Source organism: Cherax quadricarinatus, chromosome 77 (genome assembly GCF_038502225.1).
Source record: "Cherax quadricarinatus isolate ZL_2023a chromosome 77, ASM3850222v1, whole genome shotgun sequence".
In the NCBI taxonomy this organism is placed as follows: domain Eukaryota; kingdom Metazoa; phylum Arthropoda; class Malacostraca; order Decapoda; family Parastacidae; genus Cherax; species Cherax quadricarinatus.
Window position 1 is genome coordinate 1,292,220 of NC_091368.1, and position 27,793 is coordinate 1,320,012.

Here is a 27,793-nt window from a genome sequence, read left to right on the forward strand (position 1 = left end):
AAGGCCAGCTAACAAACTATAATGGTAATTTGGCGACAGTTAGATAGCTTAGTGTTAACGAAAGTTATACAGCATTTTAGTTCTTCACGCTCGCAGAACTGCTTATTTAGAATTCATTTTGCGTACTGCTGGAGGGTACAAGATTTCTTGCCTGAAATTTAAGTTTTGCAAGTGTAATGTTAAAGCACTTTTCTAGAGTGAAGTTCCCACTTTATACTGGAGCAAATAGGGTCTAAAAATCCTGCTGCCCATCAAATTTAAACTCTGAAGACATTATGGAAGTAAAGATTTTAAATTTCAGGGCCATGTTGAAATTCAGTATTCAGTTCAAGTGTTGGTTTCAAAAGTAGCCTGTCATGTACTTTCTAGGCTCTTAATATTTCCTTTGCATAAAGCCCCAATTGCAGCGGGGAAAGAAATAAAGTTTACCTCTAGGATTTTTTTTATTTAGTAAATGTTTACATACAAAGCAATACACAATTTAAAGCTAGGTCCTAGTTTCGCAAATAACTGGTTTTAAGTGGTGACAAGCAATGTCGTGCCATTTTATGCCGTCGTTGTAGAAGTTATTCAGCACACCAAGACAGACTTCGTTGCCTTCACGATTATCAGGCTGTGGTCTTCCTTGTCTGGAAAGGAGGGAAGCATTACAGTAACTTTTAATGTTAAATTTTGAATGACATTTAGGAGGCACAAAACTTAAGCACTGAAATTCGTAGTTTTATACAGACCCTCCCGTGTAAGACCAATTGTTGTAGACTACAGGATTGCCAGTCAACCATCTCCACGAATTTGATCCCAGCTTGTTGCCACTCGTCCAGATGTATTTTATCGAATCTGGAGAAAAGGATTCGAATGAATCTTTGAAGGTACTTTAAAGAAAGCACACTAAGGACAAAGTTAAAACTAGGAAGCTTACGCATGGATAAAACTGTTGTTACGAAGTCATCCTCATCACGATCCTCTATGCTGATGGCCTGGAAGTCTGGATGGACCCTCTGGCAGTAAGAGCGTGCTTGATCCCAAGAGAAGTGTGTTGGTTCTCGACACCAGGAGAAGTGGTAGGCCCGAACTCCACGCGTTGCGTCGATCTGTAACGATGAAATTTAAGAAATATATGAGGGGGTGTAGTTATGTTACTTAAAGACTGAAGTCTTTAAGTTAGACTAGAGGGTTCCTAGGTACTGAACTAACCTAGTTAATCCCGTTAAATGTGTAGATTTTTTTTCCTGTGAAAGTTAACGCAGGAAGGGGGGGGGGGGAGGAGGCGGTGATGTCAATTTCTAGATTTAAGAAAATTTAAGGTAAAAGCAAAGTTTTCAGTAGTTGTGCATAAAAGCAAAGTGATTGTTAAATCGTTAAGGTTAAGAACAGAAGAGGATGGATAGTTATTCTAGCGAAATCCAGCTAGATTCACAAGAGGAAATGTCTTGGTAAAATTTTAAATTTTACTGTAAAAAAAACTTGCCGATGAAAGCTGAAAGTTTCCTTACCATAGAGTTCGCTGGACCGCAGATGTGATTTTGCGGAGAGAAGGTAGTGATGGGTTGTATAGGTTGTGGGATAGTAAAGCGAGGTGGTGAGGAAGCTTGTGGAGCGGAGAATTTCTGAGGTAATGGAAGAAAAATCTGGGCAGTTGAAAGTTGGGGTAGCTGTTGGAACTGGGGCAAGATCTGTTGCCCAGGGATGCGTGGTAGAAATGGCACAGGAGTGGCAAGTTGCAATTGAAGGGGAGATTGCAGAGATTGTTGATAAGTTGGAGAACCTGGGAATGGAGAGTTTTGAAGGTCACTTTGGGATGGAGTCTGTGGGATAAGTACGGGGAGAGGTTCTTCAGTTTGTCCAGTTGAGGGAGAGAGTATGAGGCTTCCATCTTCAGCTACGAAATGTGAAGCAGACACTACATACAGTAGTGATACGAATAGTAAGCGTTCCATCCTGAAAAATTTTTTAAAGATGTTAGGAGCTTGGCGAGGTGTAAAGGGAAGAATTTGAGTGGTTGTCTTCAGTTCAGATTTTTTTTTTTATATTTTATTTAAAACTATTACAAGATTCAATATAAAGATACCATGAAAAGGTAAATGTTATGACAGAATATTCAACACTAGTACTACAACGGTCCACCGAGTGAACATACAAAGTTACCTTTGTTTAGCCTAACAACCTACCTAGAAACTTACATAATCACAAAGATCTTCATAATACACTGATGCTAACACCGACTTCCAACACTTTCACCTCAGCCATTCACATGCAGTTAAACAAATAATTTTTTTTTTCTTTCTTTCACAGCAATGAAAAGTACCCGTGATTTTTTTTTCCATTAAGTCATAAACACAAGGCTGCTTAAAAATAGAATCACCATACATAATCTATAGAGTACAACGAGGTACACCATAAATACGAGAAAAAATCTTTAACTAATACGTATAGATATATACGACAAACACCATAAAATGCATATGTACGTTTCACTAAAAAATACCAAAAGATATAACTGTTTGCGTAACAAATTTAACTGGTGGAAACTCCACAACCCATTATAACCTACATGCACATCATACAAACATGTTACATTGATGTTTAAACAATAGTTTGTAATTGCATACAAAATATACAATTGAGTAGAAATTCCAACTAGGACAAATTCAATGATTTACTCTTAAATTCATTAACAATTATATAAATTGACGATCATATTAATAGTCAGCAATTTCCATTCATTCCATAAGTGTTCAATATTGATACCTATGAACCAAGTTTGAATCAAACAAAAATCATAATGTTGCTACATATTTATAGGATACAATTGGACGACTCAGGGTAATGTACACGTGTTATATCCCTTTAATACTTTGATGACACTAGATTGAACAGTAACAGGGAAGGGATAAAACATGCGCGCGCACACATATATGCATGCATGTTTATATACTCAAATATCTGGACCTCCATAACAAAAACAAAACCAAGAAAACTAGTGACTCAAGAATACAACGAGTCTTCACACAAAGGAAGCATCAAAAACAAATATGTAAAGGCACCCCAGTCATTTTGTACACAAAAGGTACAATAAGTAACCCTAACCCCTGAATTTACAACCACACATCCATAACTAAAAAACATTCATGCCCAAACTCATTCACGCAACTCGCATCCTTCCCACCCCCCCCCCCAAACCTTCGCGCAAAAAAAAAAAAAAATAATTACAAGTGAAAAGCAATGTCTGCCCCACCACAAAACCCACACTCGCCTCCCTCCACGACTTCTGGATCGTAGTATTGCCCCCCCCCCCCCGACTGCAATATACCATGTAAAAAACTAAACATGACTTCATGCACCCTAGGCCGTAATTTCGGAGCCATACATTTTACCACGAGTACATGGGGAACAAACCTACTGGAGCTGTGCACGTACCCCCTAGTAACCTACTTAAAACCCTTATGCGAATGTTCCTCCGTTCCTTTACCATCAACAAAGCTCGTAGCACAATCTCACATTCCCAGACTCCATTCCCCTATACCACTTTTTCACGCTCTTATATACTTGGTCCATATTTCCCGCCATCACACCCACACGCCAAACCTCCCACTTTAGAAAAAACACATTTCACCCTACGCTTTAAGTAAATCCTAAACCTCCTCGACGTACAGGTAACAACCTCGCGTTTTAACCTATCACACCTCGATCCCCACAGAAAGGTAAATACTCTTCAATATCCCATTGATCGCCGTTCCTGTAATTGGGAACAGCCGCAACGTGCCACGCCTTACTATAAAATAAAACTTTAACGATCACACGTTGGGCCAGCATGAGATGTTGGGGCCTCAAAAAACACCCAGACGACCAATGACCTTTTTCCAACGTCTTTACCGAATTTTCCTCCTGTGCCACATCCAAATAGTATAAATACCACAAATCTTTAATGACATTGCAGTTGTGTTAACCACGTTACAGCTCACCATTCCACCCCCTTTCCAGGTACCCAACTCCATGATCGACTTTTCACTATTTACCTTCATACCCGTGGCACGTTCAAACACGCACAACATCTTCCAACCCTTTCATAGACATTCGGTCACACACCAAAACAGTCTTATCCACAACCTATTAATGCCGGCCAACAATCCCCTTCCCCTACCCCACCCCGGGAACTAACTACTCTCAACCATCCTGTAAAAGGGACCCTGAAAATGCTAAAGATCTGTGACAGGGCACCCTCGTCTTAAACCTCTACCCCATCTCAAAGTCCGTCCCCATACACCCATTTGTACCCTCATCCTTGCCCCCTTATACAGCGTGTTTACCCACCCAACTATTTCTTCTCCATAACCCTGTCTCCGAAGAATACTCCGCACTGCACCCCTTTCCACTATCATAGGCGGCTCGCCAGTCCAAGGCCAGTAAAGCCGCCCCCTTCCCTCCCCCCTTTGACTCTACAAAACTTCTTACAAGCCCGTGACCCTCTAACATCGACCTGCCCGGCAACCCATACTGCGATGGCGAAACTACCCTCCCCACCACGCATTTTACCCTATTACCCAAAATTTTTGCGAAAACCTTAGTCTGCAGAGCAACAATACCGCCCTATACTTCAGGGTTTCGCTGCCCTTTCCCTTTCGGGACCAACACCACAACAGCCATATTCTGCATATCCCCTAACGTACCATTCTTACAATTTAATAATCTTGCCAATCAACTCTAATGCTGCAAATAAAATTCCACCGTTAAACCATCAATACCCGGGGACTTGCCCTTCCTCATTCCGTGTAAAGCAATTTACATTTCCTCCTCAGTAATAACCCCACCCAAAGCCTTCCTATCACTGACCCAAAATGCACTTAGCATACGTGCACACCTTAATTCCACTTCATCCACGCCACTACTAGTAGTGTTTTTTTATACCATGTATCCGCATATGCACTCATAGCTTTTGTGTTTCGTATCACTTTACCTGCTCTATGGATTCCCATCGTATCATTTACCTCCAAGCTCGGGATTGCCGTCAGCGCCTGCTTTTGTTGTCTCAACACACGCGGATGGCCTGTCTCCCCACAAAACTTAATCCTGCTTGCACCTGCACCACTTGAAACCGCTCATTATGCAACGTTTGCAAGCTCTTATGTCTACAATCTCGTCCATGGGGTAAACACCACCAACCGATCCCTGCCCATAACTTCGTAATCGATCCTCTAAATAATTCGCTAGCCCATATTTTAATGTGTTTATACGCCTACCCTCCCTCACATAAAAGGACTATTCTTTCCTTTGCCACCGAGTCCTACCACGTTACAATCTTCCACCTCCTGAACTTCCCTTGAAAGCTCATTCCACAGCATAAAAAAAAAAAAAAAAAAAAAAAAAAAAAAATCCAACCCTTAATTATTTAATACTAAAATTTAATTTCCAATAATTCTTATAAATTTCGGCCATTCCCTCCCACCCTTACCTCCACTACAACTGCCCTATGATCTGACAAGACAGTCTCCACCGTATTAAAAGACTTTACAACTACTTGCGAAATACATTAACCTTGCAGCATATCTGCTTCTGATAAAAGTATGTTCTGTTTCCCCACACCCCTCCCCCAAACATCTCGTAACTTAAGATCCCTCAACAAATCTGAGGTGCAGACATGCCCAGCCCCTTTGGGTTCGACGTCAGCCGCCTTTATGACAGTTCGTCACCCCCCACTATCGCTACTTCCGGAAGACCACGGGGAAAAATAAAAATTAAACAAGATCCTCGCACGCAAAATCCGTTCGAACCTTCGTGTCATTCTCTGCAGGGGCATAGACACTTAACAAGGATAAACACTCCCATCCAAGTCCCATCCACTCGCAACACCCTCCCCCCCACCCCCCTCAAATCTCTGCAACACAAACAGGCTCGTCTCTTAATAAGAGACCCACACCACCTTTCAAACGGATAGTTGGCAGGGTCAGTATTGTATAACCTGTAACACTGAAATTGTGTTCTTGAAGGAAGAGAACAAATTCTACGTTTGCTAAGAAAACTACTCAAGCAATCTTTAGTCTAGTACATAAACCGTTAACATTAGCAGTCATACACCTAAGGCCTGTTATATTTTCCACCATTTCCTCTTCTCCCGTGGTTCACCACTTGATTTGTTACGTCTGTCTTCTTTACAGTACCTTCCCAGTCCTCCCTTCTTGCGATGGCGTCCCTCATGACCCCCCCCCCTCCCCACACCCATCCTCCCAGTTTTTCCAGTCTTCTGTGCCGGCGTCAGTACGTCATCCGAATCTGACGTAGCTGCCCGTTTCCTCGTAACGTTCTTATCCTCCATGTCAAGATCCGAGGAAGCCTCACGGTGTACCTCAACATCCACCTCACAATGAGGTATGAAGTCTCCCGATGTCCCAGTCTCTTCGTCCTTCTGCGGAGTCTCATGTTGACAATCCGTACTCAGAAAGTCTACAGTTACGTCTTCCGGAGACGGAGCTTCCACCACTTGCGGTGACAAGGTCTTTAAAACTTTGTCTAAATCCTCACCAATACTAAACACGTCATGCCGGGGTACCAATCCAGTAGATGGTATAGGCAACGACTCGCTCATTTCGAAAAGCCTGTTCCATCATCTCACTCCACAAACTACCACGCCCTTCCTCTGACGAACGATGCTCACCATCACGTGTGACTGGGGCTACTTCTTGCACAGGTATGTCACGCGTCTGTTTTTGCATGCCGCTGCTATGTGGTCATACTCTCCACAAATGCGACACGTACGCCGCTGTCCAGGATATAAAACCATTACCTGTCCTAAAATCTTGAAGATACACTTATGACGGTATGGGTTGACGCAACGTCATAAGGCTGAATGTACCTTCCGGCATACCTGTAGGCACCCATTATCCACTTTCCCCTGTTGGGCAGAATGCACAGTCCCATATTTCTCAAATAAGTTTCCCATGTCAGCTTAGTCTGCCTCGAAGGGGACATTCAACTTTATCCAGGTATAATAAAGAGACACGTCCACCAGTCTCACACGCACAGCAGGAGTAACGTCAAAACACTCCTCTTGCAAGCGCTTAACCACCGATTCATAAACTGTCGCAGCAAGCAGTTTCACAAATACTCTATGCGCTCCGTTCAGCGTTACCCCATACAATTCATCTTGTATGCCGTATGTCTCCCTGATTATCTTGGGTAAGGGTATTTGAGCTTAACTAGGTGTAATCGCACCTCGAAGCAGTTCAATACCAATAGTATTAACGCGTCTGCGATAACAAACCGCCATCTTAACACCGGTAATTTCCCAGCATTGTCAACAGACATCATCTCCCCGTACCACTGCTGTCAGGTTACGGAGGAGCGTCAGGCAAGGGGGTCTACACAGCCCAAGAGCGATGCAGACAATGTATTTACGGGAGCAAGTTCCGAAGCGTTTGCTGTACTAAAGTTGTGCGAAGTAGTTAAAGTATGAAGGGAAAGTTTGTCTAGGATGCGTAAAATGGCTAGCAGTATGGTTTAAATAAATTGAGTAAAGCTTATACTGGCTCAACTTAGTTGAGTTATTGTTGGTTTAGAATACATCAAGTTGGTGTGCAAAATGCCCAGGGAAGGTACCAGTAGGTAGTAGGCGAAATATTAATTACAAACTGGGTAGAGGGGCCAGGGCAAGTGATCTTTAAAGTTTAGAAAACTTTATAAAGAGCTAAACCTACAAGAGATACAGAGCAGAGTCAGAAGTTCCATTTTCTGCCCATTTACTCACTTCCCCCCGAGGGAGAGAAGTTAAAGTGATCGGGGACGGGGTTGACATCCAAGAAGAGCAGGAACGGCCAGAGTGGTCGAGAGAAACCAAGTTAATCAATTTTAGGAGAAGTTAAAGAAATTCATAAGTAGGGAATATAGTAAAAATAAAGATAATACGCTTATTGCGAGCTCCGCAGAAGCCAGTAGTTCAGGGTTCCATAAATACGACTGAATTAAGAATTAATTAGCAAGCTATATTTTAAATGCAAAATGTATATAACAGAAGGCTAATGAGGCAAATTATCACAATACTTAGAAGAGGCACTAAGATTAGTGAATGAATTTCAGTACAATCGTCAAGAGACCTAAATAATACAACCACATTACCTGTAATAAGTATCCACACGACCAGCGCGAGAAACACACTGAGCACAAGGGCTCCAGGGTGATCCTTATATACGAGGGCCCAGGTATATACGACCGCTGACTGGTCAGTGCACACGCTTGTTAGCTGCTCGGTCATCAAGGCTCCATGTAACCTGTATACCACTAACCAACAATACGTTAATCTATTAAACGTATGAAGGATTAAAAATATATAAATAACAAAGAGGAAAATAAATGCATATTGTAGGCTTGGTGCGTCTTTGTTAATAATAATAACAATGCATATTGTAATGTAGTCTTGTGTAATCTTACTTAACATAGGTGCATGGGATATAATGCATAGGGGATGAGGGACAGTTTGTGCCAGCACAAAGTTAAACGTCTGTGTGCTTTTGACAATGAAATTTATAATTCTGTGTAAGAACTGATACTGTGTTCTTTTATCTATTTAATGTATTGTATTGTTTTAAATAAAATATAAAAAAAATCTATTAAATGTGTATTAAAGTGAACTCCGAGTTTATATAGAAAGATAAACACACACTTCACGGTATCTACATTCTTGAAATAGTCTAAGAGACACTATTGTGTTAGGTTGGAATATCGACTGGATTTAATATCTTCAACAACTGAAGGCTCAGATATCATTGGTGATGCTATGTTCAACCACTTCAGAGTAGATATGGTTTTAACTTGTGGGGGATGAGGCCGTAGAAGTGTAGGATGTATGTGTTAGTATGAGTACATTACAAAGATCTTTGTGATTACGTAGCACTGTTTAGATATAGTCTGTAGGTTGTGTTAGGTCTGTCTTATCTCAATATTGTATTGTGAATTTACTCAGTTCATTCTCTGCTCGTCTATTGGTGTGAGCAGACGTACGCCTGCTGCCCTCTCGGCGATTGGAAGACTTCCTGTTTTTTTCCAATATGGCGCTGAGTGTAAGGAGGAGGGTAAATACTGTGAGCATCCAGCTGGTTCGCGGGGCAATTTCACCGCAAGCTGCTCCTGTGCTGTTGCCATTAATCATCCGGGATACGTATGGTATTCAGGATGAAGAATTGTATGGTGTAGCACTTAATGGTGCATACAGGGTGTTTGTTAAGTTGTTGAACACCGGCGTCTCCGAGCGACTGGTAGAGAAATACCAGGATGTGCGAGTGGACGTCAATTCTATGGTGAGTGTCCGCCTTCATGACGTCTCCAGGCATTATACATGGGTTAGAGTGCGAAATGTACCGTTTGAGGCTGATGAAACGGACATACGCAATGTTTTTAAGGACTACGGGACCGTTCACCTGGCACAGCCCGGCAAGTGGGTGGAAGGTGCATACGTGGGATACCCAGAGGGCACGTTTTCACTGAAAATGACGATACGGCACCCCATACCGTCATATGTAATATTGGAGGCCTTAAGGACTCAGCTCATGGTGTCCTATGCTGGGCAACGCAGGACATGCAGGCGTTGTGGCGGTTATGATCACATTGCTGCATATTGTGAACAACAGACTCGACTCCATGGTGTTGAATGTACTGCCGCAGGGGAACCTGGGCAAGTTGGACGTGCTCTGGAGCTACAGGAAGGACGTGGGCCTGGTCGTCTGTAGAGTGAGGAGGTGGAGGAGGCAGAGGCAGTGGCGGGTGCGGACCTGACGGCCCCTGTGGCTGGGGGCCCTGTGGGACCCATTTTGCCTGATGGTGGGGGAAGGCATGGTCCGGCGGAGGAAGCCATTGACGAGGTCCTGGAGAATGTGCTCACCTCGCTGTTTCCCCAGTCCGATGGGGAGGGCGAGTTGGTGACGAGGGCTGATGTGAGGAATGCTGCAGACCTGTGTGGAGAGCAAACTGAGCCCATCGACTTGGTGGTGTCTCACGGGGCAATGTGCCCAGAGGGTGGGAAGGTCAGACATGTGGTGGAGGTGGAGGTTCACCGTGAGGTGTCACAGGAGGTGAGGATGGGAACAGGTGGAGTCGCGCGCAAGCGTGAGGCTGTTACATCGGATTCAGATGATGTCCTGACTCCAGCACAGAGAACTGGCAAGGTGGTGGTGGTAGAGGAGAATGGTGGTGGTCCCTCGGGGACTTTGGACCCGGAGCTGGACCGGGGAGGGGTTAGGGCTGCCAGTAGGGACATGCATAAAGGAGGTCCGAAAGGAAATGGTGGCGTTGTCAGGGTGTCAAAGCACAGGGGGAAGAAACCACCGCTGGCCTAAGGTGTATGACAGTTAACATTGATGGTTTGTGTCAGGATGTGAAACGTGCATGGTTTGCAAGTTTCTTGTACCGGCATAGAGTGGATGTTGTATTTGTGCAAGAGCATAATATCAAGGTGGGGCGTGTATTAGAGGTGAATGGTTATAGGGCTTTTGTGATGCAGACGGGAGGGGTGGGAGTCCTACTCCGGGAGGTGAGCCCATTTGTGGTTAGTAGAAGTGAAGGGGGGGGCGAGGGGCGTATTATCAGAGTGGATGGATGGTGGATGGGCGAGCGAGTGGCGTTAGTGTGTGTGTACGCACCCGCAGAGAGTGATGCACGTCTGAAAGCGGATTTTGTGAGGGATGAGCTCGTTTATTTTTCCGTTCTTTACCACCTGTTGCTATTGTGGGAGGGGATTGGAATTGTGTTAATCGCAGGGCAGACGTCGAGCCGCGTGGGGCAGGGCATTTTTCCACTATCCTCGGTGATCTTCTGAGAGATGTGTGTCTACGTGACGTATTTGGGGGTGGGGCTTGGGAGGTGGAGCACACTTTTGTTAGACAAGGATATGCAGCGAGGCTAGATCTGGTGTACATCACAAAGCGGGTAAGAGTGGAGTCCTTGTGTACGGTGGAGGTGGAATATTCAGATCACAGGGATGTTGTGGTAGACCTGGGGTGGGATGGGCTGACCAGGAGGTGGAAGAGTTATTGGAAACTAAACACGAGGATCCTGAGTGATGAGGAGGGGCAGGGAGGATTTGAGACATTGTGGGCAGAGCTCAGTGAGGAACGGCGGGGGATAGAGGATTTACTGGGGTGGTGGGACGGGGTGGCTAAGGCACGAATACGTAAGTTTTATGTGAGGGAGGGGAAACGCATGATGCAACAATTGTATGGGCTCCTTCAGTACCTAGAGGGTAGGTTGAGGGATTGCTGTGGGAGAGGTGGACACAGGGGAGTATATCCTGTAGAGTAGATAGAAACGTTGAAGGGAAGGATTCGTGAGCTGCAAAATGAACGGTTTAATGCAGTGCGTGTGCAGGGTGGGTTGAAGAGGTGTTATGGGGCGATCGGCCGTCGGCGTGTGTTTTACGAGGTCAGCAGCGACGTCGGACGGCCACAGAGGTTGGTAGGTTAATCGTCCACTCTGAGGTGGGGGATTCTCGTGAGGGGCAAGTGTTGAGGACGACTGAGGGAATGAGTGGTTATGAAGATGCATGGTATCAGCAGTATTTGGGATGTAGTGCAGTGGGAGGTGCAGCATTGCATAGTGTCTGTGAGCTAGTGCCATGTTCATTGGGGGGTAGTGATCGAGTAGCGCTGGGTGGGAAGATAGATGAGGGCGAGGTTTGGCGGGCATTAGTGAGTATGCATATGGGAAATGCTCCAGGGATTGATGGATTACCCTGTGAATTTTACCTGCAGAATTGGAAGTTAATGTGTGGATTCCTGGTGGAGTTGATGAATATCATGAAGGAGAAGGGGGTGTTGGGGGAGTTGCAAGCCACAGCAGTGGTTGTTCTGGTCCCAAAGGGAGAGGTCCAAAATACCCTCAAGGATTATGGGGCGATATCTTTACTTTGTGCGGATTACAAATTGTTTGCGAAAATACTGGGAAATCGCCTGAAATGTGCCATGGGGCGTGTCGTATCTGGAGGGCAATATGGGTTGCCTGGCAGATCTATGGTCGAGGGTCACGGACGTCTTAAGGGGTTTGTAGAGGGTTTGGGGGGAAAAGGTGGGGGCTTACTTGCTTTGGATTGGCAGGGAGCTTATGACCGTGTGGAACAGTAGGCGTTGCGGCAGATCCTTCTAAAGCAGGGATTCGGGGAAGAGGTTGTGGAATGGGTGGAGACATTGTATTGAGGGGTGCGGGTGCGTGTGCAAATTAATGGTCGCATAGGGGAAGCAGTGTGTATGGGGCGGGGTCTCAGGCAAGGATGTCCACTATCTCAAATCCTGTTTGCTTGTGTTCAAGACCCTTTTTACAGACTCATTGAGGCACGTATCTGTGGGGGCGTGGGGACAGGGGAGGTGGGGTGTGGGCCGGGGATCATAGGATACGTCGACGACACGACGGTACTTGTGCGGGAGGGAAATAGTTTGAGAGAGGTGGGAGAGGTCATTCGTACATTTGGGGAGGCTACGGGGATGAGGGCTAATGTGGAGAAATCTTGCTTCTTAAAGTTGGGAAATTGGAACTGGCAGGGGGATTGGGATGCTGATGTGGAGTGGAGGGTGGTGGATAGCTTAATGATATGTGGAATAGTGTTTATGGAGAATCAAGTGCGGTCGAGAGAGGTGAACTCAGAGCGTATTGTGGAATGGGTGCAGCATAGATTGGGGAGTTTGCGCCCATATCATTTGACATTGTTGCAAAGGGCCATCGTGGTAAACACGTTACTATACAGTAAGGTTTGGCATGTGGCGGCAGTTTACCCCTTAACGGGGCAAGGAATTACGAGAATTTTAAAGCAGGTGTTTAGGTTTATATGGGGTTCTGGGTGTGATTGGCTGAGGAGGGAGGTGGTAATGCTGCCGGTACGTAAGGGGGGGTTAGGGTTAATGGATCTACGGCGTTGGGTAAAATGTGTTTTCTTACGAAGGGAATATGTACGGGTCGGGTGTGGGGGGTTAAAGCTTCTGTATGAGGGAGTGCAGAGGTGGTATGTGGGTGCAGAGTTGAGGGAATGTGAGGAGGTGCTGCGTACCCTCATGGTCCTACGGGAACCTGGAAAGATTTGCATAGGGGTTTTGGCGAGAGTAATTGGGAGCCGGGTGGTGGTGCCGGTGGAGGGAATATACCCCATGTATGGATGGGGAGATATTTGGTGTCGTTTTCGTAAGTTGAAGCTCAGACCTCGGGTGCGGGAGGTTAGGTTCTGTTTCCTGCATGGCATTTTGCCATCAGGAGTGGTCCTGCAGGCGAGGCGAATAGAAGAGGAGAGTGGGTGTGGAGTGTGTGGTGGCGAGGATACGGCATATCATGCGGTGAATTTTTGCGAATGTTTGGGGAATGTTAGGGATTGGATGAGTAGGAGTGTCAGGCTATTGGGAGGGGGGGGGCATACCGGTGTTGAGAACGCTCGTTTTGGATGTGGGAGGGGTGCCAGAGAGTACACAACGTGCATTGGCATATTTAATGGTAGATTTCGTGTATGTGTCGTGGGGTATGCGTGGGAATGGGGATTGGGTGGCTAGGAAACGGGTACTGGCAACTACTTTTTATAGGACGGTTTGCAGGAACAGGGAAATATATGGATCGCAGTGGGAGGGAGCCTTCCCCGTAGGTTATCGTAGTTTAACTATTGGGATCTTACTCGCTTTGTAGTGTGGGGGGGGGAGGTTGTCATGGCTGGGGCAAGGATTGAGAATGTCATCAGGGGTTTCAATGAGCTCGCCGTCGGGAGTGTGTGTGTGTGTGTGTGTGTGTGTGTGTGTGTGTGTGTGTGTGTGTGTGTGTGTGTGTGTGCATGTGTATGTGTATGTGTGCGTGCGTGTGGTGCGGTGTGGTGTGGGTGTATGGCTTACATGGAAACGAGGGAAGGTTCAGTGTGGTTAGTAGGTGTTAGGAGGTACGTGTGATGCTAGCTGGTCAGTAGGTGTTAGGAGGTACGTGTGATGCTAGCTGGATTAAGTGTGTGATCCAGTTTGATAGTGGAGAATTTAGGTTCATATCTTTGCATGCGTGTCCCATGGGATGACTGTATTACCCTCTGTGTATATAACGCCTTGCTATGCTTGCTCACTTACCATCACACCTATGTCAGAGGGTTGAGGTATATATTATTGTTTAGAGGTATTGTATGCATGTATGCAGTAAGAATGATTGGGTGTGGTTTGTTGTGATTGAGATACTGTTGCGATGTGACAGGCTTATATGCTCATGTACAGCTGGGAGACTGAGTGACAGGGAACTGTATGCTGCCGATAGACAGTGGTGGTTGCCTAAATGAGGGGGGGTTGTAATAGAATGTTTTGTTATAGGAGACAGTATTGAAGATAAGATAAGATTTCGTTCGGATTTTTAACCCCGGAGGGTTAGCCACCCAGGATAACCCAAGAAAGTCAGTGCGTCATCGAGGACTGTCTAACTTATTTCCATTGGGGTCCTTAATCTTGTCCCCCAGGATGCCACCCACACCAGTCGACTAACACCCGGGTACCTATTTGCTGCTAGGTGAACAGGACAACAGGTGTAAAGAAACGTGTCGAAATGTTTCCACCCGCCGGGAATCGAACCCGGGCCCTCCCTGTGTGAAGCGGGAGCTTTAGCCACCAGGCCACCGGGCCACCAACGTTGCCCTATTAAGGGCTCATCTCTGATTGGAGGTTAATGAGATAGGATTATGTACACACATACGGATTACGGGGTTATTTTTCAAAATGTTCATACTGTGTACCTTGTGTGTGGTGAGATGAGGCATATATCAACTTATTGTTTAATGTCACTTTGTTTTATGTAAAAATTTATATATGTTTGGTTTTGTTTCATTTAAAGTGTATATTAATTTAGGTCACAACCCTGGTACTGTTTTTGTTAAGTGCTATGTTCTTGATGCAAGTTTTTCATGTATGGTTTACAGTTACACATACAGAGTTTATACATGCAAGTTCTGTAGCATTTTTTGTCACGTATGTTCAGGTGTGGTTAGTAAATAGTTTAGTTACAAGGATGGTATATTTCTTATTATAGCTTCATGTTTAGTGATTTCAGTCAATCATGTATGATTACATGTATATTGTATACCTGTGCTCTAAATAAAATATACAAAATTAGGGGATGAATAGCTACGGAATGTTTAGGTACATAAAATGCTAATATTACAATGTACAGTAAGAGGCCAAAGCATTAGTTTATATATAAAAACTTTTGTATATACAGTTTTCATACAAGATATGAATACAAATGTCAGGTTTGGCTAGTGGCAATTTTATTATGTATGTTCAGGGGCAGGTTGTCATCCGTTAGTTATAAGGATGTTTTCTTATAAATGGTTTCAGGTATTGTGATTACATCAATGTGTGATATGCATGTAAACTGTATACTTTAAATAAAAAAAAACAGTTCTTAAACCCTCCAAACTCAGAGCAGTTAAAGGAATATTTCAATTCTGTCTTAAACTTACATACACTTTCCTTAAAGTTCTCTTATGTGAGAATAACTCATTCAGCGGGAATACATTTTTTTTTTTTGTATTGGGTGCTCGTGGTTTAATTGGCAGCGGCCTCAGCTTACACACTGAGGGACCGTGGTGCGATTCCCGGGCGAGTGAAAACATTGGACAAGTGTTTCCTTACACCTACTGTTCCGGTTAACTTAGCAGTGAGTGGAGATCTGGATGTTACTCGACTGGTGTGGGTTGCATTGCGGGGGAGAAGCTTAACAGACCCTTGTGGAAATAAACCAGTCTGATAAAATGAATTACTAACACTAACATAATACTGTCTACTACTTCTTCTCCTTCTTTTATTGCCCTTCCAGAACGTAGGAAGAGAGTTATGCAGCTTCAAGGTTATCTAATCTATTAAACTTAAATATATGTACCTCTAAGGTATCCAATACATCGAATCAATACTCCAGGTTATTCAGTGTATTAGCCAACAACATATCCAGAGTGACATTTCCGAAGTGTTTGATGCTGGTGAAGGATTCTTGAAGGAGTTGAAACTATTCTCCTCTTCCTAGAATCAAATCTAATTTCTCCCCACTCTCCATGCAATTTACAACACCCGAGAATTTATCGTTCCCCTTCAAATATAATAGTCAATAGATTCACCTCAGTGAGGATTCCTTTCATCCAACACCTAAAATATTTCACGTTGATCTGAAGTATATTTTAAGCCACTGCACTGTACCCAGGGTATAACTTACAATACTCACATTTGTCTGATGTAAAATCGCCAGTTGGGGTCTAAAAAAAACACTGTAACCTCTGAAATCCAGCTTTTCGTGGTTCTCCCGCTCTCCGGATGCGCTGCGGAGAACATTGCGCAACAGATAAGCCGCTCAGGCCACACAAATAACAGAAGAAATTTCTTACGAATTTGTATCGCTGTTTTTCTCTGATGCTGGAGCAACAGTCATTTTTTACTGTTTCGGTAGGTAGATAGGAAGGAAGGAATGAAGGAGAATAAGGTAAATTTGCCAATACGACTCAGCGGCCCAGGTATCGAACTCTGGAGCGTTTAATTGTGAGCTGAAAGATTAACCACTCGTCAGTCATTACAAGAGTCATCGAGGCTATTATTGTTGATAGCATTATTATTACACTTAGGGGAAGCGCTAACCCCGAATAAGCCTTAAAGCGCCTGCGGAATGGGAGACAATCAGGTTCGATTCAAGGAAGCGAAGGACAAGTTCACTTTCCTGGAACAAGATCCCTTCACCAGGATCAAGGAGCCTCCCACCTGTGTCATGAAGGCTGCTTGTTACCTGTACACCACCTGTCAAGAATATTTCAATTCTTAACATATGAATTACAATAAATTCCTTGTATATTCAATGAAATATATACACGGTGTATATACACATGTATATACGTCTCAGTATAAATACACTGAAAGATGAATATATACGTACGTCACAAGTCAGGGTCTGGCATGAGGTTCTTCATCTGAAGAGTAATTATAGCTTCAGGTTTCCATTGGCCTTGTGATGTGTTAAAATTTAGCTGTGAAGCAATTATAACCCTTTAGAGATGATTGATGATGATGATGATGATGATGATGATGATGATGATGATGATGATGATGATGATGATGATGATGATGATGATGATGATGATGATGATATTCGGATTTTTAACTCCTGGATTAGTGACCCATGATATCCCAATGAATCCATGTAACAAAACTGTATAAGTTGCATCATGTATTTGTAGAAATAAAGATTATTATTATTATTATTATTATTATTATTATTATTATTGACATTATTTCAACTGGTGTTCTATAATCCTCTCCCCAGGATGCGACCCACATAAATCCGTTTGATTTTCTCCCTGTTTCATTGTTTTTATTTTTGTTTGCAAAAAAATGACGATGTCAACTTTGAGGATACGAACATAAACAGTTAAAAAAAAATCAAACTTTATTATTTAAACGACAAAAATAAAATAGTTTTACCCACAAAAAGAATTTTGTCATAGACAACTGACAGTCTCTGAGATAATTCCCCACTGATCGCGCCTCACATTATTATTATTATAATCAAGGGGGAAGCGCTAAACCCGGAGGATTATACAGCGCCTGGGGGGGGGGATGTGGAAGGCATTCAGGCTTAATTCGGGGAACTGGAGCACAGATCCAATTCCCTAAATCAAGAGCCCCTCACCAACATCAAGGAACCTTCCTTGAGGGGCCGCGCCTCACAAAAAAAAAAAAAAAAAAAAAAATAATAAAAAGATTTTTGAAAATATTACAGAATTTTTTTTTTATCATAAATTCAAATTCAAATTCAAATTCAAAGTTTATTCTCTATAAGGATTACAATGCTGAGTTTACAGAAATTTGGTTATTGTGTGGTTTACATGTAGTAAAATTGTGATTACAGAGTGTACCACTAGAACGCTTAGCATGGCTAGGCATTTCTAGTGGTACACTAGACATAAATAAGGTTGGTCAGGAAACAGGACAAGCGTTCCCTAACGCGGGTCTTAGTCTTAGGATGACCCTCCAGTGGAGGTTTTGGTCATCTGACCGAGACCTTCCGTTGGCTTACCGGTCCTTTAAAAATTAAGGTTATACTTATAAGAGATAAAGAATTATGGAGACCAGTGAAAATAAATCACTTTGACTTTTGCTGGGTTATCCTTGGTTAAATCTACATAATTTACTGCTAGTGTTTGTCTGCAACAGTTTCTAACATATTGAATAAATGGTGGCCCGGTGGCCTGGTGGCTAAAGCTCCCGCTTCACACACGGAGGACCCGGGTTCGATTCCCGGCGGGTGGAAACATTTCGACACGTTTCCTTACACCTATTGTCCTGTTCACCTAGCAGCAAATAGGTACCTGGGTGTTAGTCGACTGGTGTGGGTCGCATCCTGGGGGACAAGATTAAGGACCCCAATGGAAATAAGTTAGACAGTCCTCGATGACGCACTGACTTTCTTGGGTTATCCTGGGTGGCTAACCCTCCGAGGTTAAAAATCCGAACGAAATCTTATCTTATCTTATCTTAAATTAGTGCACAATACCTGAATGAAGCTGATTTCATCTGGGAATTAGTCATTTTGTCTGACTTTTTAAAATTTATCCTGGGTAATTTACACATGTTACTATGTAAGTTTATTCAGGTATAAACAAATACAGTTACATAGATTATCATACATAGCAACATATGTGTAGAGAAACCAGGATAACCCCAAAAAATCAGGCAAAGTGACTTATTTCCATTTTGGTTCTTGTGATAATTATTAGGAATGATTTGTGTAACTGTATTTATGTGTATCTAAACAATGCCCATGCATGCTAGTGGCTTTCTTTGTGTCTAACAATATTGTAGTACATGTAAACAAAACATTGTATGCTACACGAAGATATGGTTTGAATTTAATGTGTATTTCTCCTCTTCTTGTAGTTGATCTGCTAATGAAAGAAAACGGTTTGTAGACCAATATCATTCTCTCTCTTTAACAGGGGTAACTTACCTGTCAGTGATACACAGAGCTAACTGGCGAAGTGGAATTTGTTATGATTCTTTAGAGATTAAAATCTATTGCTTACTTATTAGTTAGTAAGTAAATTTATTCAGGATGTGGTCAGCTAATTAGTAAGCTCGGTCAGTCAAGTTAAGTAATGCTGGGCCGTACTAATAACTGGATGGGTGGCCACCTCACATAGGAAATGGGAGAATTCGATCATACGAGAAAGAAAAAATTGTTTGCTTCAAATTCAAATATTTATTTCATTGCATAGTGAGCAATGTGTAGTTTGCACTTAGTAAATTATTGTTAAGCACAAAGAAAGGCACTAGCATGCACGAGCATTTCGGATTATTAACCCGGATTACCCAATGAAGACAGAATGTCATGTAAGAGACATTGTCATTGGAGTTCTTCGATCCTCTCCCCAAGGATGCTACCCACACCTGTCGCCTGACACCCAGATACCTACTTAATATTAAGTGAAGAGGGGCAGCAGGAGTAATGAAACATGTCTCTCACCAATGTCTAAGGCTTGTGTATCCCAACTCGCGTTTACAGTGTCCTAAAGTTTAAGAAGCTCCTTAATAGCTATATCCTTACAAGTGGAAGGCTTGATGCAGAGGGGAAGGTTCGGAGTAACTTCAGTAGTTGCTCCAGTGTTTGTTTTTCCATTTCTTTAGGCTAAGATAAGATAAACTACGTGTTTATTTTGGGCCACTGCAAATTATTTTACATAATATTTGAAATAATCAGGAAAAGTCACATTAAACATTATAAGTTAAAATACCCTAGATGGAACGATTTACAATTATCTTACAAATCTGAAATGAAGCAATAGACGATGTTTAGTTCTGTTTTATACCATTATCAAGAAATTATCTCGTGCAGGCAGACAAGCTCACAAAGACACTATAGAGCAAACATGAATACTGGATGTAGTAGTTTCTCTTGAAGCTCTGCCACAGGACATTCAATAATTCTTCAGAATTATCCACCATAAGTCTGAGTGTTGCGGTACTCGCAGATGATAGGTTTAAGATGGTGACACCCAACATCGTGCCAAGTGATGCCATCATTGTCATAAAAGCGGTTAAGCACTGAGAGGCACTGCTCGTTGTTGTCTTCTTCGTTGTCAGGTTGAGGACGGCCGGGAACGCTACGGAAGACACAAGTGGGAACAATATTGTTAACGTATGTACTGGAGGATTGCTGACAATGTAAGAGAAAAGCTCACACACAATCAGAATTTGATAATGGCTGACGAAGCTCTGATAGAATGGATTGCTGTCCAAATGTTTTTTTTTCCGGTATTGTGTTTTGTCTTCAGGTTTATGTACTTCTGTACCCTTACCAAATGATGGATTTGATACTTTTTATGGGGAAATTGGTACTTTATTGCATATAAATGACTTTGCTGAGATGTTTGTTAAACGGGGTTGATATTTATGTGTGTTGATATATGATGAAGTTAAAACAAGTATATTTTTATGCATGCTATTCCTTGTCTGTCTAAATTTCCTCGCTGTGTTTACCGACATATCAAAGCAAACATACCAAAGGTTTTAAAGTTTCATGCAAGTATCTTAGGCATGACACCCACTTTTTTGGTCATGTGACTGAGACCTTTCGCTGGCGTACTGGCATTCCCGCCAGTACGCCAGCGAAAGGTATCACAACTGTATCACAACCCAAGATGAGGAATTCTTAACGAAAACCAAAGAAATAAACGATCATAACTTTAAAGAAACGCCAGAATTCTTCTGAGGTTAATCAAAATGTGACCTTACTGCTCTAGCGACCAGGCCGTGAAGGTTCAAGAGGTTCCCAACAAACTTGTAACTGGGTCTCAATTAGGGGCCCCTGCTAACCTTACCAGTGTACAGTGAGCAACTGGTTCGAGAATTTCTTATTGAAGTCTTTTGGGGTCAGGCCACTAAAGCTGTGAGCTCAAATTCTGCGTGACGCTAGTACGAATCTTTGCACACTTTGAAAAAAATCGTCAATATTTTTTTTTTCAATTTCCACTGTTACTTACAATCCAGTAAGAGCCCAGTTGGTATATTTGAGAGGGAAGCCGGTGGCCCACTTCCAGTCAAACAACCCACCACCAAGACGATTTCCACTCGTCCAGATGTAAGGCAGCTGGTCTGTGATGAGAAATGTTATATTCATTATTATTATTATTATTATTATTATTATTATTATTATTATTATTATTACTATTATATGTAATGTGCAAAACCCATGAGTGTTATACAGCACTTAAGAAAGAGGAAGTAATCAGTTTTAATGGAGTGCCATAAGCCGGTAGGCGACTTGGACCTGCCTCGCATGGGCCAATAGGCTTGCTGCAGTGTTCCTTCTTTCTTACGTTCTTTCACTGGCATTATGGTACATTAAAATGAATTCCGGAAATGTGCTTCCTGGATCACTACTTACGCATCAGACAAGTCACTTATAGAATCACAGATGAACCTACCACAATGCTGAACCTAAGAAATCAAACCTAATGTGAATCTCACACAAGCCAGAGACACATTGCAACAGGCAATGTGTACCAGTTTGAGTATTTATATTTTATGTACATGAAGGCTAATAGATTGAACACCCTTCATAGAATGTGATATATTATATTACTGGAGTAAGACACGTGCAACAGTAAGGTATCTATATTTTTGTTGAAACGTGTCGCCTGCTCAGCAGGCTTTTTAAGCCGAATACAAAAGTGACTAAATATTTGGGAGACAGCAATCTCTCGATCATGATGAATTAATTTTAATCAAGGCTAAAGGATTAAACCCTTAAAATTACATGTGTAGTAGTAAGCCCCACCCACACTAATGTAATTACTATTTTATCTCAAGGATCCAGACAGGTAAGTCTCCTTTCTCATGTCCCTGTATCACATTAATGAACACTTAGGTGGGCGAAACGTTCCTTAGATACAGATACCCAGGCTCTGCACACATGTTCTATTAGTCAACTATTCGGTATGGGCAGGTAGGCCTGCTGCAGCATTTCTACATTCTTATGTACCTATGTAAATACCTTTGATCTAGTTAGACTTACGCTTGTCGATGATCGTGGAGATGTACTGGTCCTCGGCGAGGCTCTCCATGCTTACACCAGTCCACCCATGTCCCAACGACTTGCAGTAACCATTAGCTTGTTGCCAAGTATACTTTTGTCCTCCGTCAACGCACCAGGAGAAGTGGTAGTTGCTTCCACCCGCCGTAAAGTGTACCTAAGAGAAGTAGTCATTTTTAAGAAAAGTCCATTATTATTTGAGGATCTATAAGCCTGCTGGAGTACACCTCTGTTCTCTCGTTTTAGTTTCTTGAGGCTTGTAAAGGGTTCTTGATCTGAAGAAATAAAAATAATAATAATAATAATAATAATAATAATAATAATAATAATAATAATAATGCTTCCTCATCGCCTTACCTGACAAATCTCCCAGCTTAAGCTCACAATTTGCATTACTTAATATAATAAAACCTATTTCTGTGTGATAAACAATGGCAAGGAAACATGGGCTAACTTGTGTTGCTATGTAATTCTTACGCTTCTTTTTTGTTATAATAATAATAATATGTAATTCTTAATGAAAGACAGGTAGCACAGCACTGCCGGGTGTTCCCACTATCAACTATGTAAAGTAAAAGGACACAAGTGCAACTGATGTGACATTTTATTGTGGGAACGTTTCGCTCTCCAGGAGCTTTGTCAAGCCGTTACAAACAGTACATGGACACAGAGGGTATATATAGGTTCAGAGTGAGGTGCAATACTAGTGGTAATAGTAGTAGTAGTAGTAGTAGTAGTAGTAGTAGTGACTTAAGTTGTAGTAGTAGTAGTGACATAAGTTGTAGTAGTAGTAGTAATACAATATGGTAGAGCAATTAACTCGTATATGTTACCCAAGTAATAGCTTTTATATCCTTTTACTCATGTACGAGTTAATTGCTCTACCATATATATTGTATTACTACTACTACTACAACTTGTGTCACAACTACTACTACTACCACTAGTATTGCACCTCACTCTGAGCCTATATATACCCTCTGTGTCCATGTATTGTTTGTAATGGCTTGATAAAGCTCCTGGAGAGCGAAACGTTGCCACAATAAAATGTCACATTAGCTGCACTTGTGTCCTTTTACTTTACATATTGTCGGTAATTCTACCAACTTTATTACAACTATCAACTAGAATAAGGTAGCAGCACACTGAGGATATTCCCATTATGTCATTATTAACTAAGACTGAGTAGCACTAAAATGCTTATGTTCCTAAACGTGTTTTTTTTAATATATAAATCCATCATATAAACAAAAGAATGAATATTTATCATCCCGAGGCATGTATCAGAATACAATAAAATGAAGAATAAATATGAAATAGGTAGTTTTTGGTGACCAATTTTGAGAATATTTATTATTAATTAATATTAATAATTACTGCTAATATTATTAATAATAATAATTATTATTTCAAATATTATTATTAAATAATAACCTTGTTTTGAAGGTTAATTTTCAATTAGCTAAGGAACTCGGATTCTTACTTGCGAATATAATAATGAAGAAGAATAAAGGCGAGAAATAAAAATCTTAAGCTTCTTCATATGTAGCAGTCGGGGGGTTAATAAACAAACAAACAAACAAAAAAAAACAGCCGCAGTGCTATCTGTGAAAATAAACCATGCATAAAAATCTTACTCACCTGAGGGCTGATAAATCCTTTGCAAAATGCCGTAGAGAGAGGTCGTTCCTGAACCTGTGCTCCTCCTCCACTTCCTCCAATCCCTCCTAAGCCTCCTCCAATCCCTCCTAAGCCTCCTCCAATCCCTCCTAAGCCTCCTCCAATCCCTCCTAAGCCTCCTCCAATGCCTCCCTGGAACCCGGAGCCTCCTCCAATGCCTCCCTGGAACCCGGAGCCTCCTCCAATGCCTCCCTGGAACCCGGAGCCTCCTCCGCCGGGAAATTTAATCTGTCCTCCTTTTCCTCCAAAGGAACCATAGGTACCATAAGGACGCTGGGCTGACACTGCAGCCACCACACTCAGCAGAAATACAACATTCATCTGCAGAAAAAATAACTTGGCTAAATAAATCTGTCCTTGGATCATATCTGATTATTTCTCTTTTTCCAGGCACTGCATAACTAATAATAATAATAATAATAATAATAATAATAATAATAATAATAATAATAATAATAAAAATATAAATAATAATAATATAAGTAATAATAATAATAATAATAATAATAATAATAATAATAATAATAATAATAATAATAATATAAGTAATAATAATAATAATAATAATAATAATAATAATAATAATAATAATAATAATAATAATATAAATAATATAAATAATACCACAAATAATAGTAATATTAATAAAAATAATGAAAGTGTTTATAATACTTTAAATAATTTTATTATTATGCTTTATATCCGATAATAAAAAGCTCAATAAAATAAGAGTAAAAATAGAAAATAGTTGAGAATAAATATAATCGAGAAAATTTATATTAGTTATATTAGTAAAATATATTTGGTAAAGTGCTGAGTAAATAAAAATAAATTCACAAGAAAAAGACCAGTAATTAGTTAATAATAAAATATTAGATATTATTAGCTAGATACTGATTCTACAGGCAGGATCAACACACAGCTTTATGAATAGGTATGACAGGGCATAATTTAAACTTTAATAAAGCTAGAGGCGTCCTAAAGTCAATTATTTCTTTTCCCTTAGAGAAAATTAATGATGCTTTACTGCAATAAATATACGAGAGAAGGAATTATAATTAGAAGAAGGAATTATATTTAACCATGATCTGACCTATAAATTACTTTACAGACATTTTATTAAGCAAAGATCTGACCTAAAATATGACTGTATTGACTATATTAAACGGAGACCTGACCTAAAAATAACTTTACTGACTTTTTATTTAACGAAAATCTGACATAAAAATTACATTATTAACTCTTGGTAAGATTACATTTACTGCAAAGTGTCGTCGTCTGAACAGAAAGGAAACATTATATGTACGTCTTGAGGTATGCAATATAACCAGAGTTAATATAGTAATATTCTCAGAGCTTGGAATATTGCTATGTATCACTGAGGTTATCATGCATATTAAGATATTACTTTCTGTCTGTGGTCTTATTGCACCTTGAGGTATATATACCTAGGTCTATATACTCTGAGAGCTTATTTTGATCCCTACTTGAGGGATTAAGGTATTCTTGACTAGTGGAGAACAGGATACAGTCAGGTTTAATGTCTCTCGTGTAGTCCTCAAGCTATATATGATATTATATATCAGGCTGAGAGATTGTTTACCTCAAACTAACTCCTCATCTTCCATCTTTCTCTGCATTGGACTGAAGAAGCCACTGGCTAGCGAAACGTTCTCAGAATAAGGATACCCAAGCATCCAAGTGTTGCATATATGTCTCATTTATGAACTTCTTATCTGTTTATTAGACCATTTATTCACATATGAGATGTCGTTACTAAAATAACTCTGTCCACCAAAGAACAGACAAACAGGTGACTTAGGCAACGGAACCTGACCTTACTAAAGTTGATCACCTAATTCACCTGATCTCTGTCCACTATACTTTCTGCATTTCTTCATTTCTTCAGTACTCTGTATTACTATTACAGATTGATGGACTGACCACATCGACTCAAGGCTGAGGGACCGATTACCTCAAACTCCTCCTGTTCTTCACCGTTCTCCTTTGTATGGACTGATGAAGCCACTGTGTGGTGAAACGTTTCCTCACTAAAGATAACCAAGTGTTGCACATGTGTATCAGAAAAAAATCATACATCGGGACAAGATATTAATGCAACATTTCACTCTGGACTTGATAGAGCTACACTGGGTTAAACGTCGTTAACGCAAACTTTCTCCCTACTTAATTAACGAGTCTGTATATTACCCCTATATTAGCCTTTCAGCCGAGCGAAACATCGTTCTAATTAAAGTTTTCTTCACGTACCTCTGGAGAACGAGTAGGACTCACCTTGACCATCGAGGATGTGATATCATTGGGTTTGAGCTCCGCGTTATATATATACGTAGTCTCGTCAGCTCACCTGACTGCAGTCCGTGGGGGTGAACGCTGGGCTTCCCGGCTCTATAATTAGGTGGAACAAAAGATATGTTTTTAAATCCACAAGGGCTTCTCTCTCACTCTACTGCCAGAGTTTCTCTCTCCATGTGATGGAGATGAATGGTATTAAATGTCGACACGATGATGTGTGTGTTGGTGGTGGAAGTGTGTGTTGGTGGTGGAGGTGTGTGTTGGTGGTGGAGGTGTGTGTTGGTGGTGGAGGTGTGTGTTGGTGGTGGAAGTGTGTGTTGGTGGTGGAGGTGTGTGTTGGTGGTGGAGGTGTGTGTTGGTGGTGGAGGTGTGTGTTGGTGGTGGAGGTGTGTGTTGGTGGTGTAGGTGTATTGGTGGTGTAGGTGTGTTGGTGGTGGTGTGTGTTGGTGGTGGAAATGTGTGCTGGCGGTGTGTGTTGGTGGGGTAGGTGTGTGTTGGTGGTGTAGGTGTATGTTGTTGGTGGTGTAGGTGTATGTTGGTGGTGTAGATGTATGTTGGTGGTGGTAAGTGTTGGTGGTGTAGGTGTGTTGGTGGTAAGTGTTGGTGGTGTAGGTGTGTTGGTGGTGGTGTGTGATGGGTTGGGGTTGGGAAGTCTGGGGACTTTCCCCGTCTAGCGTCACTCCGACCGCTGCGTTGTTCCTCACGGAAAACCACGACCACCACCCTCTTATTATTACGTACCTTCATGGGGAAGAGAGAGTCATGCAGTGCCTGTGGAGGGAAAGAAAATGAGCTAAGATTCGAGGAAAGGAAAGGTAGATGCATGTTTTTTTTAAATCAAGAGCCCAATACCAGCATCATGGTACCTCTCTTCAACAGTCAAATTCACTACCACCACAATAAATCACTTCTGACGTCTCCTAAACTTCCGCAACTACTATCACAACTACCACTAGCATTATCACATTACAAATGGTATACAATAACAGCAGATTAATGAAAAAAATACATGTACAACACACTCAAGGCAGAGGGACTGACCACTTCAAAACTACCTCTCTACTTCTCCATTGTCTCCAGTGTTATGGGATCATTTATTCGCCTAAAAAAGCCTGCTGAGCAGGCGAAACATTTCGACACTTAAGGATATCTAAGTGAAACATAAGTCTCATTCATCTGCTACTAACACTATAATCACTAATGAAAGTACCAGGGTTCAATATCCAGGTAAGGCAGGAAGTAAGCGCAAATCTAACTCCTGCTGCTTCTAAGTAGAGTTAGGTGGAGAGGACGTCTTACAAATAACTAAATTTTAAAGTACAAATTCCTCTTAAATTTGTTTAAGGATTCTCAAGGATTCTCACGAACGAGTAAAACGAGAAAGTTTTTGTACGATTTTTTCCCCAGCTTGCAATATTCTGCTTTGTCTTCTAGGCCGACTGACGAAGGTGAACCCAAGACAGTGCTTATATTATTTTACTTCCCTGGGTGTTTTTGTTTGTGTTTGTGTGTATGTACTAACCTATTTGTGGCTGCAGGGGTCGATTCACAGCTCCTGACTCCGCCTCTTTATTAGTTGCTACTAGGTCACTCTTCATGCTATATGGGCTTTATCATACCTGTTCTTAAAGCTATGTATGGGTTCTGCCTCCACTACATCACTTCCCAGATTATTAACTTCCTGACAACTCTGTGACTGAAGAAATACTTCCTAACATCCCTTTGACTCATCTGAGTCTTCAGCTTCCAATTGTGA

At 41.7% G+C, this 27,793-nt stretch overlaps 1 protein-coding gene across 1 annotated transcript; it reads right to left on the bottom strand.

Annotated features, from left to right (window-relative positions):
• Positions 1-424: 424 nt before the first annotated feature.
• On the bottom strand, positions 425-26,031 carry LOC128701984 (uncharacterized). The gene is made up of 11 exons (XM_070101409.1): positions 25,993-26,031; positions 23,683-24,042; positions 22,024-22,198; positions 20,990-21,101; positions 19,945-20,110; positions 18,958-18,980; positions 6,273-6,521; positions 1,494-1,938; positions 920-1,091; positions 732-837; positions 425-629 (listed from the first exon to the last, which is right to left on the bottom strand). The coding sequence occupies exons 1-11, from the start codon at positions 26,023-26,025 to the stop codon at positions 488-490; spliced, it is 1,983 nt and encodes a 660-aa protein (XP_069957510.1). The 5' UTR covers positions 26,026-26,031; the 3' UTR covers positions 425-487.
• Between the last annotated feature and the right edge of the window lie 1,762 nt (positions 26,032-27,793).

Bases quoted from the DNA above. Each gene is read 5' to 3' on its own strand.
- LOC128701984 (XM_070101409.1), bottom strand. From the start codon at position 26,025: ATGGTCAAGGTGAGTCCTACTCGTTCTCCAGAG. The intron at 22,199-23,682 runs GTGAGTAAGATT...TACTTCTCTTAG, and splicing joins AAGGATTTATCAGCCCTCAG to GTACACTTTACGGCGGGTGG. The intron at 1,939-6,272 runs GTCAGATTCGGA...AAAATTTTTCAG, and splicing joins ACGAGGAAACGGGCAGCTAC to GATGGAACGCTTACTATTCG.